Source organism: Callorhinus ursinus, unplaced genomic scaffold, assembly GCF_003265705.2.
Source record: "Callorhinus ursinus isolate GAN/ISIS: 27379988/994484 unplaced genomic scaffold, GSC_fseal_2.0 scaffold14, whole genome shotgun sequence".
NCBI classification, from domain to species: domain Eukaryota; kingdom Metazoa; phylum Chordata; class Mammalia; order Carnivora; family Otariidae; genus Callorhinus; species Callorhinus ursinus.
In genome coordinates this window covers 5,319,891-5,333,118 of record NW_027397076.1, presented here as the reverse complement: position 1 = coordinate 5,333,118, position 13,228 = coordinate 5,319,891, and the positions used below count along the sequence as shown (strand labels likewise).

The window sequence follows — 13,228 nt, the reverse complement described above, 5'->3', positions numbered from 1 at the left end:
TGCTATCATATATACATAGAAATTTCTATTTTCTAAACGTATTTATTGATGATATGCTATAAATTCTGTGCGTAAAAGCAAAAAAATGTATTCTGTGTGTTAAAAAAAAAAAGGTTATTCCATTTATATGAAATGTTCCAAACAGGCAAATCTATAGACATAGAAGATTAGTGGCTAATGGCTGCCTAAGGCTGGGGGTTTCAAGGTAAAAGGAATGAGTGCTAATGGGTATGGGTTTTCTTTGGGGATTATGATGATGTTCGATGTGGTGATGGCTGCACAATTCTAAATATACTAAAAAAACACTTTGGGTGAATTGTATGGTAGGTAAGTTATAGCTCAGTAAAGCGGTTATCTCCCCCATTGGTTACAGTCTGAAATACATACAGTTCTACTTATGAAAACATGGGGTTTATAATCAGAGGGCTGTAACCTGGCTGTTCAACTGTGATCTTGTGCAGGTCACCCTGACTTCTCTCAGCTGCTTCATCTGTAAAATGGGGGTAAGAACCCCCACTTGAAAGAGGTGGTAAAGACAAGGAGAAAATGTATATGGAATTTTTAGTAATCTATAAAGCTAAATAAATGTTACTTTTTATGTCCCTATTAATATGAATTTAAAGATTTAAAAAATATACATCATATAAAGAAGGTGTTCATATATACAATGTATTAGCCATCAGAAGGGATGAATACCCACCATTTGCATCGACGTAGATGGAACTGGAGGGGATTTATGCTAAGTGAAATAAGTCAGTCAGAGAAAGACAATTACATGGTTTCACTCACATGTGGAACATAAGGAATAGTGCAGAAGACCACAGGGGAAGGGAGGGAAATCCAAAGGGGCAGAAATCAGAGAGGGAGACAAACCATGAGAGACTCTGGACTCCGGGAAACAAACTGAGGGTCACAGAAGGGAGGGGGTGGGGGATGGGGTGACTGGGTGATGGGCATTAAGGAGGGCACGTGCGGTGATGAGCACTGGGTGTTACATGCAACAAATGAATCATTGAACACTACATCAAAAACTAATGATGTACTATATGCTGGCTAATTGAAAATAAAAAAATTAAAAAAAAACATCATAATTTCCCTCAAGTTGGGTTAAGTTCCCTTAAGTATTTTGTAAAATTTTTTCATAAATAGAAACTTAAAACATATTTTGAGTAACTTAAGAGATTGCTACCTAAATCAGGTAACATGGATTTGCCTCTTAATACCTGATTTTCTGTGGGACTTCTAAATTGTCTCAAAACGTGAATTCCAGTTCAGGAATATGTGTGTGTACACCGTGGTAAAATATACCTGACATAAAACTGAGCACTGTCGACATTTCGTACACGCACCACATCATACAACCATTACCGCTCTCCCGTTCCTAAACCATCTTCATCGCCTCACAAGGAAGCTCCACACCCATTAAGCAGTCCCTCTCCAGTCCTTTTCTGAGCTTCGGCAACCACTAACCTGCTCGCTCTCTCTTTGTGGATTTGCCTACCCTGGACCTTTCATGTAAATGCTCATACAAAACGGCTGACACTCGTGTCTGGCTTCTTTCACTTAGCAGAATGTTTTCAGGGTTCAATGAGGTTGTGCTACGTGTCAGGACTTCATTCCTCTTCAAGGCTGAATCATATTCCACTCACTATATGTAAAATACCACATTTTGTGTATCAGTTTGTTGACAGACATCTGGACTGTTTCCACTTTTTGGCTATTGTGAATTATGAACGTGTGTATACATTTTTATCTGAACACCTGTTCTCAATTCTTTTGGGTATCTACCAGGAGTGGAATTCTAGGTTTAACTTGTGGAGGAATTGCCAGACTATTTCCCACAGTGGCCGAACTGTTTTAATGATTCCTACCAACGGATCCCAATTTTTTCACATCCTTACTAACACCCGTTACTTTACTTTTTTAAAAAAATTACAGCCATCCTAGTGAGTATGAAGTGGTATTTCACTGTGGACCTGATTTGCAGGTCCCTAATAACTAATGACATTGAGCATCTTTTTATGTGCTTGTTGGCCATTTGTAGATCTCCTCTGGAGAAATGTCTACTCAGGTCCTTTCTCCATTTTTTGTTTTTTGGTCTTTTTGTTGATTGTTAATAAGAGTTCTTTATGGGGCACCTGGGTGGCTCAGTCGTTAAGCATCTGCCTTTGGCTCAGGTCATGATCCCGGGGTCCTGGGATCAAGCCCCACATCAGGCTCCCTGCTCAGCAGGAAGCCTGCTTCTCCCTCTCCCTCTCCCACTCCCTCTGCTTGTGTTCCCTCTCTCGCGCACTCTCTAATAAATAAAATCTTTAAAAAAAAAAGTTCTTTATGTTCTGAACATATACCTCTATTAAAGATATGATTTGCAAATGCTCTGACAGTGTTCTTTGATGTACTATCTTTTTTCACAATGCTTTTACATTTACTCTGATCTTTTTGGTGGAGATCTTAAGAACAGTGAGCCAATGCCCATAAAAGGTGCAGGACATACTTGTAGAAAAGCTTTAAATAAATACAAGGTTTTATTTGTAAGAAACTTAGTCTCAGTACAAGGTTTATAATAAATGAAAAGGACTGATTTTAATGAATGGAAGAAACTCTATGCTGATTTTTAACAAAGTCCCATTTTTTTGAAGCTAACATTTACTGAGCACTTTCTATAATGTCAGTTGTGGTCGTAAATATTTTGTGTATTAACTCATTTATTCCTCATGACAACACTATGAGGTATGGATATGGTTACTTTCAGCTTATAGCTGAAGAAACCGATGCGCGGAAGTTCAAACTTGCCCAGGTCATACAACTCACAAACGCCAAAGCCAGCAATAAACCTGGACATTCTGGCTCTAAAGCAGTGCTGTCAGCTCTGAGGAATAAAATGTAAGCTTCATACATAATTTAAAATTTTCTAGCAGCCACATCAAAGTGAAACCGGTGAAATAACATACTTTATTTAATCTATAAGATCTAAAATATTACCAGCTAGACATGTAATTAACATAAAAGTTTGTGAGATAGTTTGCATTCTTTTTGGGGGGTTAGTATGAGACCTTAGAGATTTGTTGTTTTTTACATTTAAAACATTTCAGTTCAGACTTCAGTTCTGTTTCAAGTGCTGCCCGAGGGCGCGGTCCTGGACGGCACGGCCCTCACGGAAGCCGGTGCGGACCCTCTGCCGTCTCTCCCATCCATCTTACTGCCTGAAACCCCAGGTCGTGTCGGTAACATCACTTGGTGTCTTTAGTTTCACCCCAACAAATATTAAATCAGATTTTACTAGTGGTGGTCTCGTCATCTCGGGTAGGTTCATGTTCTGTTTTCACTATCTTATAAATAGTACATTCAGAAATGAGAAAACCCTTTCTTTTTCAAGCTCTGAGATATACAAAGCAACTCCTGAGTGATGGCATCTTTATGAGCAGTAGGATTCACTCACCACTAAATTTCTAAAGGTATCAGTTACTGAGGGGGGCACCTTCTACCCAACGTGTCTTATAAAATCAAAATGTAAAAAGGAATAGGGCAGAAACGACAGGAGCATCTCCTCTTACTCCGATCAAACAAATATTCTAGTATGAACATTCTAGATGAGTAAATGTGCCTTTCATGGGCAATCTGATAAACTGTAAGAAAGTCTGAAATGAAACAACATACCTCAGAGTCTGGCTGGTGACCAGCAGGTGGGATTCCGTCGTGCGGAAGATGTTGTGAATAGCCCGAGCGGCCAACACTTGTCTCATTGCTTCATAAATCACTTTGGTAGTGTTGTCTGTTTTAACTGCCATCGATCCCAGAAACCGAACTATAAACATCTGTTGCAAAAGGGAATCTGCAAGACAGCATTTGCTGCTCAGGATCACACTCGCTTCCTGCTGCTGCTGGTCCGCCCAGCACTCGGGGCGGGTCGGAGAACCGGCTGAAGACCTTCTCCTAGGGTGCTTTCCACCCAAGTGCTCAACACTGTGCTTGAACAAACGCACAATGCCAAAGCCCCGAGTCTCCTTCTGTCCATGTTTTGCCTCATTGGAACTACTTCACTAGACCAGAAAAGCACCTCTTTCTGTGCATCTACACAATGAGACAGCAGTACCAGATGAACGTCCTTCTAGCGCGAAAACTCTAGGTGACTGACGTAGGTGGCACTACACACATCTTCTCTTTGACAATAGGAGCTTCTCCACTTAGACAACGGAAAATTCAGTACTTTGGCCCACTGATAAAGTCCTTTTAAAGAAGAAAGCCTATCTGAACAGAAGACCTGATGTTGGGACTCATAACGTTCACACGCATCACGTGTCACTGAAGGGCTGCGAGGACATCCCGTGAGCTAATGCACACCCCAGACGACTTCATCTGATTCTAGTGAACAACCAGGACTGGCTTCCTGCTAATGGCACGGCCTGTAACCTGACAAAACTGACCAATGGCAACCATAACTGGAAAATCACGAAGCTTTAAAGGTTTGTTTTCTCTTTAAGAACAAATACTTATCCACCATTTTAAACGAAGATGACTACTCTTTCCTCACTTGCCCTATTAGTGTCTTTGCCCCTAAATGTAAGTAACAAAAGATTAGGAAAATATAACTGATGTAAAATTGTAAGTAATTACTCCCGCATGAAGATAGTTTTTATACTTTACAGACTTTCCGGTGTGGATTATACAGAAGGTCAGCCAGAGACAAGTGGGCAGGTCTGAGGCAGAGCCTGTTAGCTTCCTTCCTCCTTCCTTCCATCCTCTCTCCCCCCCCACCCCCTTCTGCCTAATTCTGCAAGGAGTACTGACTCTCAAGTCCTACTTTTACATTTACGGAAGTGGCGATTTATTCTACTGCTAATCTCCGGCTCCAGTCATGAAGCGGTGTACACGAGGCCTCGCCAGCACTTCTAGCTCCTAAACGGCCTCGGCTGGGAGCGCAGGTGCTGCTGTCTGGGGCACCAGGTCACGTCAGCTCCACTGTAAGCATGCACGCCACGCAGCAAGTACCTGAACTTCACCAAATTAAATCCCATTTACCCTTGTCCTCTTCAAATTGAAGAGTGAGTTGTGATGTGTGTCTTTGGCTCAAATGAAATAGCCTATTTATGACTCCCCCCCCGACTGCATTTTGTTGTGGCCATTTCATCCTCCTTACATCTGATCTGGAGTAATCTGATACCTGACTTAGGCTCGGCAGCTTTCTGCGCAGGAGCTACTAAAGGGTGTGGACGAGGCCAACCGTGCAGTGCTTGGAGAAAGTCTCCTTCCCGTCAGTGTTTAGCCAAGACCTGCCTTAACTGCACATGCCCTAGTGAGTTCCCAGAGAACAGCCAACCTGTGCGTCATAATTTTTGCTTCACAATCCCAAGTCCTGGCTCTCTGGACCGTGACTTCACGTCTCATTTCAATGATCTCTCGTCATTCTGTGAGGGGAAAGAGTAAGCGCACCAAACCAGCCACTCACCTTCTGCTTCTGGAAAGGTCTCATCCTCAGTCTCACCAAAAGGGTTGATGCGCCTAGGGGAATGGCCAGAGTCCAACAGTCAAGACCTTTTTGGCTAAAGGGACACTAACTCTTGAACTAGAAGTCAGAACAGCAACAGTCTTGGCAGGTGGGCGCCGACACAAGAGACCCCAGGTTTACTTTCATTTCTCCCAGAGACAGCCTCCCTTAGCCCGCACCTGCTCCCTCTGTTCTGGTCCAGGAATTCTGTGGCAGGAAGGACGATATCGAACTGGATAGGTGTTCCGGGCGCGATGAGCTCATCGGCGTCAGGGACACGGGCCGCTGCTGTGGGGACAATCTTGTCATTCTCCAGCTCTAAATTCCTCAGGTTCTGGCTGGAGTATAAAAAAGGGAGAGGAAAATCAAATCCCCTTTAACCTTGGGCCTTTACCATCAAATGAACACGTGTTGAACGCTGATGGACAAGGGCAAAGATGTCAGTCCTTCGACTCGTTCTACAAATAAACTTTCACAGAACGTCATTCATGTCCTTGGTTAAACTCCTTCAGGGCCCCCCTCCCCCCGTTAGCTCTGCTGCACAGCATTCTGCATTATGTTCTATTACGTAGCACGTTATCTGCTGATCTAGGTCTTCCCGTGAGGCGGGTTTTGAGAGCAGGGGCTATAGCTAAATCCTATTGATTACTTGGTACACAGAAGGCACTCAAAAATGTTAACTGAACGAGGGAATACATCTTGGCCTAGCATTCACAACCTGGCTTTACTTTCTCCTGAGAGCCTCCCTCCCCGCCTCCCGTAATGCACCCTCCCTTGGAGCTAGCCCCTCACACCCCATGCTTTCCCTTGTTTCCTTCTCCATCCCAATCCCCCCCCACTTCCAACAGCAGCTCAAATTCCTGTTCCTCCACCAAGCCTTTCAAGCCAGCCCCGCGCCCCCGTGAGTCTCTGGGACAGTCTTGCACGTCTGTGTGCCCCTGAGCTCTGCTCTGTGCGCGTGCACGCGGCGCACGCGGCCGGCAGGGCAGAAACGGACCGTCAGCACGGCGATTAGTCACGTGCCACCATGTTTCCTCTCTCTCAGTGTCAGGCTGTTGTCGTTTAACTTTTCACGTCTTTATGATCTTTTCTCCCCAGCTCCAGGGTAAGCTCCTTTGAGGGACAAAGAATGTCACAGTATTTTGATTTCTTACACTATTTGGGGAAGGCTTTCGATATCTCTGTTCATTTTTCTCGAGTCTGTCAATAACTGAATCTTCTGTATGAAACGACTTGCTGACAGGTGAGCACACTGAACCGGAAGTGGCTAGAGGTACAACATGGGCGTGTAGACACTGCAAGGAGACACCACTGTTTCACCTCCATCGTTACCGGAAAAGGAAAGTGCGGTCTCTAGGGAAGCGGAGTAATCCCGAGGGCTCTCGGCGACCAGGTGCGCGAGCCAGGCTGCCGGCGGCGGTCTCCTCGCTGCCAGCTCAGGGCTCTTGCCGACCTCACACTGCCTCAGTCCAGGAGGGCAGAGTCCCATCTGCTCGCCCATCCAGTCTCTGAGGGAGGGCCAGGAGCCTGTACGTGGTGAGCACTGGAGGAAGGTAGGAGCAGAAGCTTAAAGGGAGAAAAGGGCGTCCTCGATTCTGGCTCCCCAGAGAGTCTACGGGGAGAGAACACAGTGACAACAGGAGGCGGCCACGGGTGGAGGGCAGTGACCCCATCAGGTGAGGTCTGCACTTGAGGCTACAGCATCGGGAGCCACAGAAGACTCCTAACACAGGAGTGACATGATGGAGCATCACCTGTGACCTCCACGTCACCAACTCTGATGGACACACGCTTTGTGAGCGTTGTCCTACTTCAAACACCTGCACGTCAAACCAGCTCACGGAGTTGAGCCCTCCTCCTTAAAACTCTTCTTTCTTGGTTCCTACTGACACCACTTTCCTTGATGTTTCTTGGTGGCTTTTGTAGGTTCCTTCCCTTCTATGACAAATGTTGGAGTTCTTCAGGATTTTGTCTGAGGCTCCTGTCTTCTCCTTCTACACTCACTCCCTCGATGACCTCTGCCACTGCCGTGCCTGTGCCCATGAGCTCCCGATTCATATACTCAGCCCTGGGATTTCCTCTGTGCTCCAGACGGGTATCATCCGTTGATCACTTGACACTTCCTGGGATGTGTCACGGGCCCCTCAATCTTCTGTCCAGATGTGAACCAACTCTTGATACCCACTACCAACTCCTTTTCATCTCTGAATGTGCCACCATCTGCCCAGGTGCTCAACCCAGACTGTGCTCGTCATTTGATTTGTCCCTTTCCTTCCACTCACATCTCACTACACCATAAGTCCAACAGATTCTGCCTCCAAAACAAGTCCCTGAGCCATCTACGTTCCGTCTCTGCTGCGATCCTGGTTTAAGACTCCCTCATTGTCACCTGGACTGCTGCCGCAGGCCCCCGACTCGGTATCTACTGCCCAGCTCTGTGTTCTGTGTCCTCCACTGTAGCCAGAGCTGCCCTTCGATCATGTAAAGTGGATCATCTCTCTCCAACATGCACACATCTAGCTCCCTGCACCCTTCGACAACTCCCCAGGTCCCTGACCATAACTTCCTTCATAATCTGTTCTGCCTCCCTCCCTCCCCAACCTCACCCTGCTCCGTGACCCCCCTGGGCCCACACGGTAGTTAACTGGCCCCCTTTCAGTTCTTCAAACACACTAAGCTCTCGCCTGCCTTCTAGTCTCCGGAACTGCTACCAGGAGTGCATGAATCTGGCTTTTTGCATGAGTGCCTGCTTCTCATCGTTCACTTCTCAGTCTAAGTATTATCTCCATGGGCAGGCCTCTCCATGGCAGCGCCTTTGTCTTTAACACCAGAGTGCTTTTCTCCATTTTAACTGAGTATTTATTTACCTCCTGCTGGTATTTACCGACAAGACTTAGCTTTACCACCTCGCCCAGTGCCTGGGGCACAGAGCAGATACTCCACACACACACAGATACCTGAACAGCTGGACCAGTGAATGAGCACTGGAGGTACACTACCTGCAGGGGGAGGGCCACCCGTGAGATTTGCTTAGAAGTGAGTGGCAGTTTGTTCCCACGAACAGTTTCTCTGCTTCTTTCCTCTGTCATCAAAACATTTCTTTATTCTTAATGAGCTGACCCTGAGAGAGACAGGAGCACCCCCTCCACCCACCCAGGCTCCACAGCTCTGGGCCGTCTGGTAGCCACATCCTTCACCCTTCCAGTCTCTGTGTTGATTCACCTGCCTGGCTAGAGGTCTTTCTTGTTTCAGGATTCTTCTGTGTGACTTACTTATTCTATAACAGGGAGAAAAATCAGTAACTGAGTAATTAAATCTGAGCTACAAATTGTTTTTTTTAGAAAACCAGCCATACCTTTAATTACTAACACTAGTTACATGACACATGGGCACCCTAGACAGTGTTAGAACTGCAAAGGGACCGGGGAGGTCACCTAGTTTTGCATCTTCTTGTGTCACAAAGTCAAGGAGACAGAGGCCTAGAGAGATGAGCCACGCCAGGCCAGCTGGCTGTGTTGAAGGCAGAGCCATTGGAAGGTCTCGGAATTCTAAGGCCAGCGTTCTCCAGTGTGCCCAGCTCGCAGCTGTACGGAGAGGAGGCCGGCGCCTTCACCAACGAGGCTCGCGGCCTAGCCCACTGGCCTGATCTGTATTCCCACTTCCACTCGAAGCGCCCTCCATAGCGCTGCCCTTCATGAACATGCTGCCCGTGTAAACTGTGAAACCCACCACTCAAGAGTCACCTGTTGCCTCTTGCCCATTTTTATTACCTGAGCTCAGCTTCTCCTGTTCTTAGCTACTCCAGCAGCAGCCTGTCGGGCGTCCCTGCCCTGTCCACCGCCCCACCACGCCCCAGATCCCAGTGTGTGTGTCCTTTCCACACCGGCTGTGGCAGGCCACCCCCCTCAGCCTGCAGTTCTGCTCCACGGCCCAGAGCACCTAAGCAGGGCCCCCAATCCATTCACATTGGACTCACGGCCACTTTCTGACCTTCTCTTCTACTGCTCCTTCCCGCACACCCAGGGCTGGCGCCCCGCCGCACAGCATCAAGACCCCGGGAACTGAACTCTTAGCTTTCTGATGACATCTGTCTGGACTCACGAGATAGTATCTGTGAAACATTTATTTAATGGGGTTTTTCTACCATGCCACTGAAACATGGATACCACACACAGTCATAACTAACTCTGGCGTGGCCAATAATACAGCGCTCTATTAGTTAACCAAATGGAAACTCCCACTAAGACAGAAGGTGAGATTCTCGGAATAGACTCTAAAGCTGTGTTCAAAACGAGAGCGAAGCTAAATGCGTGAAAATGTTCACTATATGTGATAATAGCGAACAAAGGAAAGGGAGGCCACCTAAATGTTCAACAGCTAATAATAAGTCACAGAAGAGTATGTATAGTTACTAAAAGGAACAAATATGAGAAATGTTAAAATATGAAAAATATATGTGAAAAAGGAAAAATTAACACACACGCCAAAGTATCTGTACCCATGCAGGTAAGGCCTGGGCAGTAACACAGATGCAGAAAAGGTGATTTTGTTTCTTATTTGAAAAAAGTTGTTTTGGCTCCAAAATTTTGTTCATGCTGACAGAAAATGTGAGAGGCCCCGACCAGGAGACCCTTGACGCCAGGCCTGTCTGCTCGGGCTGAGGGCGTGTGGTCCAGCAGGAAAGGGAAGGACGGCACCAGGGTCACGCAGCCGTGGCTCCCGGCTCTGCCCCTCACAGGTGGGGTGACTGTGGGCGAATACCCCACCTCTCCTGACAGTCTGAACTCCACCCCGAGGTGGTGTGTGAGGACGAAATAACTTCCGTCAAATTCCTAACTCCTCTAAGCACACACAAAGCCACTTTTCCACTGTCTTTTAGTTACCTGGGGCATGAGCTTTCTTGCTTTTTTCCAAAACTTGTAATAGGAGTCACTGCTTGGAGAGCCGTCTGATTCAACTTGATGGCGACCGCCTACAAATGCACGGGAGGACAGGCTCAGTCCCAGGAGGGAGCTCACCCTTCAGACTGAGCAAGGGTGGGGGACGCCGGGAAGGCAGGGTGAGTTACCTCTGGGTTGTCAGTCAGGTAGATCTGTCTGGAGATGTTGTTTATGGCACTTATCCACTGTGGAGAGAGGACATTAACAAATCTGCTGGCTCCCAGTCACCCGCTAGACTAGGACAAAAGTGAAAGAACAAAACCTTTACCTCTTCATTTTCCTTTCTGCTTTCTGCCTGGAGGATTATTCCCCTGAAATAAAGTGTATCCAAGTCAGTGCTTCCCATACCTCTGACTGAGGTTTACTCCACATGCACTGAACTCAGCTGGGTCCCAAAGGGAAGGGCCAGGAAGGCAGGATGACAGGAAGGAAAGAAAATGGGATTCCGGCTCACTGCTCATTCACTGTGTGATCCTGGACAGATACTTCCTTCCCCTGGGCCTGCGCTTTCTCATCTGTAAAGTGAGCAGCTGGGCTCAGATCTACTAGCTTGAGGCTGAGGACATCCTGTTGGCCTCTCGGGTGACTGGGGCCACCAGGAGTCCAGCCCAGAGGAGTCAGCAGACCCCGCACACCTTCCCACGGAGGGGAGAGGGGGAATCAGATGCAAATAACACTGCCCTACCTCTGGGGAGGGCTTCACCCTTTCCAGGGACCCCACAGCGGCGGGAGGGGGGAGCATGGCTCTTCTCCTGTTTTACATCTCGGAAGACCAAGGAGTTACATAACCAGGGCTGGGATCCCAGTCCGCTCCTGTCACCCAGGAGGAAGGATGAGGTCTGAAACTGCTCTGCCAACCAAGCAGACAGTCCACACTGTACTAACTTGCCCAAACACGCTCCTGTCGACACAGGAGCTCAGCTCAGAACCCCACACAGAAGTAAATGCAAGCAGCCACAACTGAAGGGCGAGTGATCCCTGTGAATGACCCTAAGTGACCTCTTCTGGGCCCCTGAAGCACATGGGGGTCTTCGGGGACAGCACAGGGCCGAGTACACTGTCCATCTCGGGTTTCAGCTGGAGCAGAGAGCTCTGCACAGGCAGGTCTGGGGGCTCTCCCCCCGCCCCGCCCCCGTACAAACACAAGGCTTCTGCAGAGCAGGCAGGAACAGCCACCGCCTTCTCCTGACAAACAGCTCCTCCTATGGCTGCCTCGCACATGAAGGCCATGTCCCCTCTAAAACCGCAGACAAACCAGGACTGAGGCTCCTTAAATAAGGCAGAGTGGATCCCACAAGGGTCCTGTGTGAGTGCTTAAAGAGTACATAAAAACGTCCTCCCCAAAGGTCAGCAGGACCTGGAGCGGGGCCTCTCCCACAGAGGCCAGTGCAGAGGGCTGAGCTAGGAGGCCCTTGGCAGGGGTGGAGTCACTAGACTTGCTCTCCTCCCAAATAAACCCCGTGTGGCCTACGATTTCCCGTTGGGCGTGGTGATCTGGAAGCAGTATCGTCGGTCTTCACAATCCACCGCCATCACCGAGCAGTTGTCCAGGTCCTGGATCAGGCCTCCGGCCACGGCGCCCCGCGGCTGACACATGAGGTTCCCGCCTTGCGTGAAGAAGTAAAGCCTCTCCCAGGTGGTGGTGACCAGCCCTGTTTTACTGTAAGAATTGTGGTTTTAGAACGCCTACCAGTATGAGGAAGCCCACGCAGCACCTCAAGGTCTGGCTGCCTCTTGACCAGTATTGGTGGCATTTTAGAAATAGTGTTTCTTTACATTAAAGCAAAGCTACTTTAGAAGGAATCCAAATGCAGAGGATCAGAAGAGGCACAATATAGCTGGAGTGACCTGGAAGTTAGAAGGTGGCAGCCCAGGGCCAGCTCCGGTGTGCAGGCAGCATGTCCCCCCCCACCTCCCCGTCCTCCACGGCAGCTAGACACTGGCTTCTCCCAGGATCTGGAAACGGAATTAGTCCATCCCCATTAGGAACTGAAAACCTAGATGGTCATTCCCCTAAGACGTGGAGCTGAACTGCTCTGAGTCCAGGGAAAGTCACCAGGGTCCCCTCGGCTCACAGCACCCAAAATCCTGCGGGCATTTACAACATTGAGTTTTGCTCCAACTGGATGTTTTGTGGGCTGCTTACAAGAGGAATATCCAGTAACTGGCAAATAACACCAACCCTGTAGGGATTTCCATCCATACAAACTGACGGGAGATATTTAACTTGTGATCTCAACGAGCTGAGCTTCGAGGAGCTCCACCTTGGTAAGAAAACAGCTGGTGAGTCCTCCCTGTAGATCCTCCATTTGTGAACTATCAGGTACATTTACTTGATTCAGTGTTTATCGAGTAGCAACTATGTGCAGGGCACTAGGCTTCCTGCCTCAATAATTACAGTTATTTCCCCAAACTGGGAATAGCTAATATCTGAAATGACCTCCTTCAGTCCTTGTAACAACTTTATTTAGTCGGTGTGATTATCAGCTCAGCCTCATGCATGAAACCCCGCCAGGAGGTGTGCCTGGACCCAAGTCAGAGTCTTCACCCCACCGAACAGCCTCCATCTGCTCTCGGACACAAGGAAGCCGGATTGTCCTCCCTTCAAGTCAAATAGCCCCGAGTGTTACATTGTGATTCGGTGTGTGTGAGAACCTGGATGACCCTGAGGCTTGCTGGCCCTCAGACCCGGGCCTCAGTGGCAGGCCTCAGGCACCTGTCAGGGGCCTGGGCCAAGGGCGGGATGGGACAGAAACTCCCTACACTCCAGGATGACGACGGTTAAGAGCAGGCTATTTGCGTA

General features: G+C 48.1%; 2 protein-coding genes across 6 annotated transcripts in view; one reads left to right on the top strand and one right to left on the bottom strand.

Moving 5' to 3' along the window:
• The window catches only part of WASHC4 (WASH complex subunit 4), a 73,256-nt gene extending 67,286 nt beyond the window's left edge, over positions 1–5,970 (top strand). For both annotated transcript variants that reach the window (XR_012380631.1, XM_025882332.2), the window contains one exon: positions 462–5,970. The gene's annotated coding sequence lies outside the window, so the exon portion shown is untranslated. The remainder of the gene's footprint in view (positions 1–461) is intronic.
• The window catches only part of APPL2 (adaptor protein, phosphotyrosine interacting with PH domain and leucine zipper 2), a 50,855-nt gene that overhangs the window by 4,258 nt on the left and 33,369 nt on the right, over positions 1–13,228 (bottom strand). For 3 of the 4 annotated variants that reach the window (XM_073900359.1, XM_073900360.1, XM_073900361.1), the window contains 8 exons: positions 11,897–12,085; positions 10,694–10,736; positions 10,554–10,610; positions 10,369–10,457; positions 9,462–9,596; positions 5,665–5,823; positions 5,447–5,499; positions 3,658–3,832 (listed from right to left, as the gene is read on the bottom strand). In XM_073900359.1, the coding sequence (XP_073756460.1) occupies positions 3,658–3,832; positions 5,447–5,499; positions 5,665–5,823; positions 9,462–9,596; positions 10,369–10,457; positions 10,554–10,610; positions 10,694–10,736; positions 11,897–12,085 (900 nt within the window). The remainder of the gene's footprint in view (positions 1–3,657; positions 3,833–5,446; positions 5,500–5,664; positions 5,824–9,461; positions 9,597–10,368; positions 10,458–10,553; positions 10,611–10,693; positions 10,737–11,896; positions 12,086–13,228) is intronic. The other variant, XM_025882334.2, reaches the window with a different exon arrangement.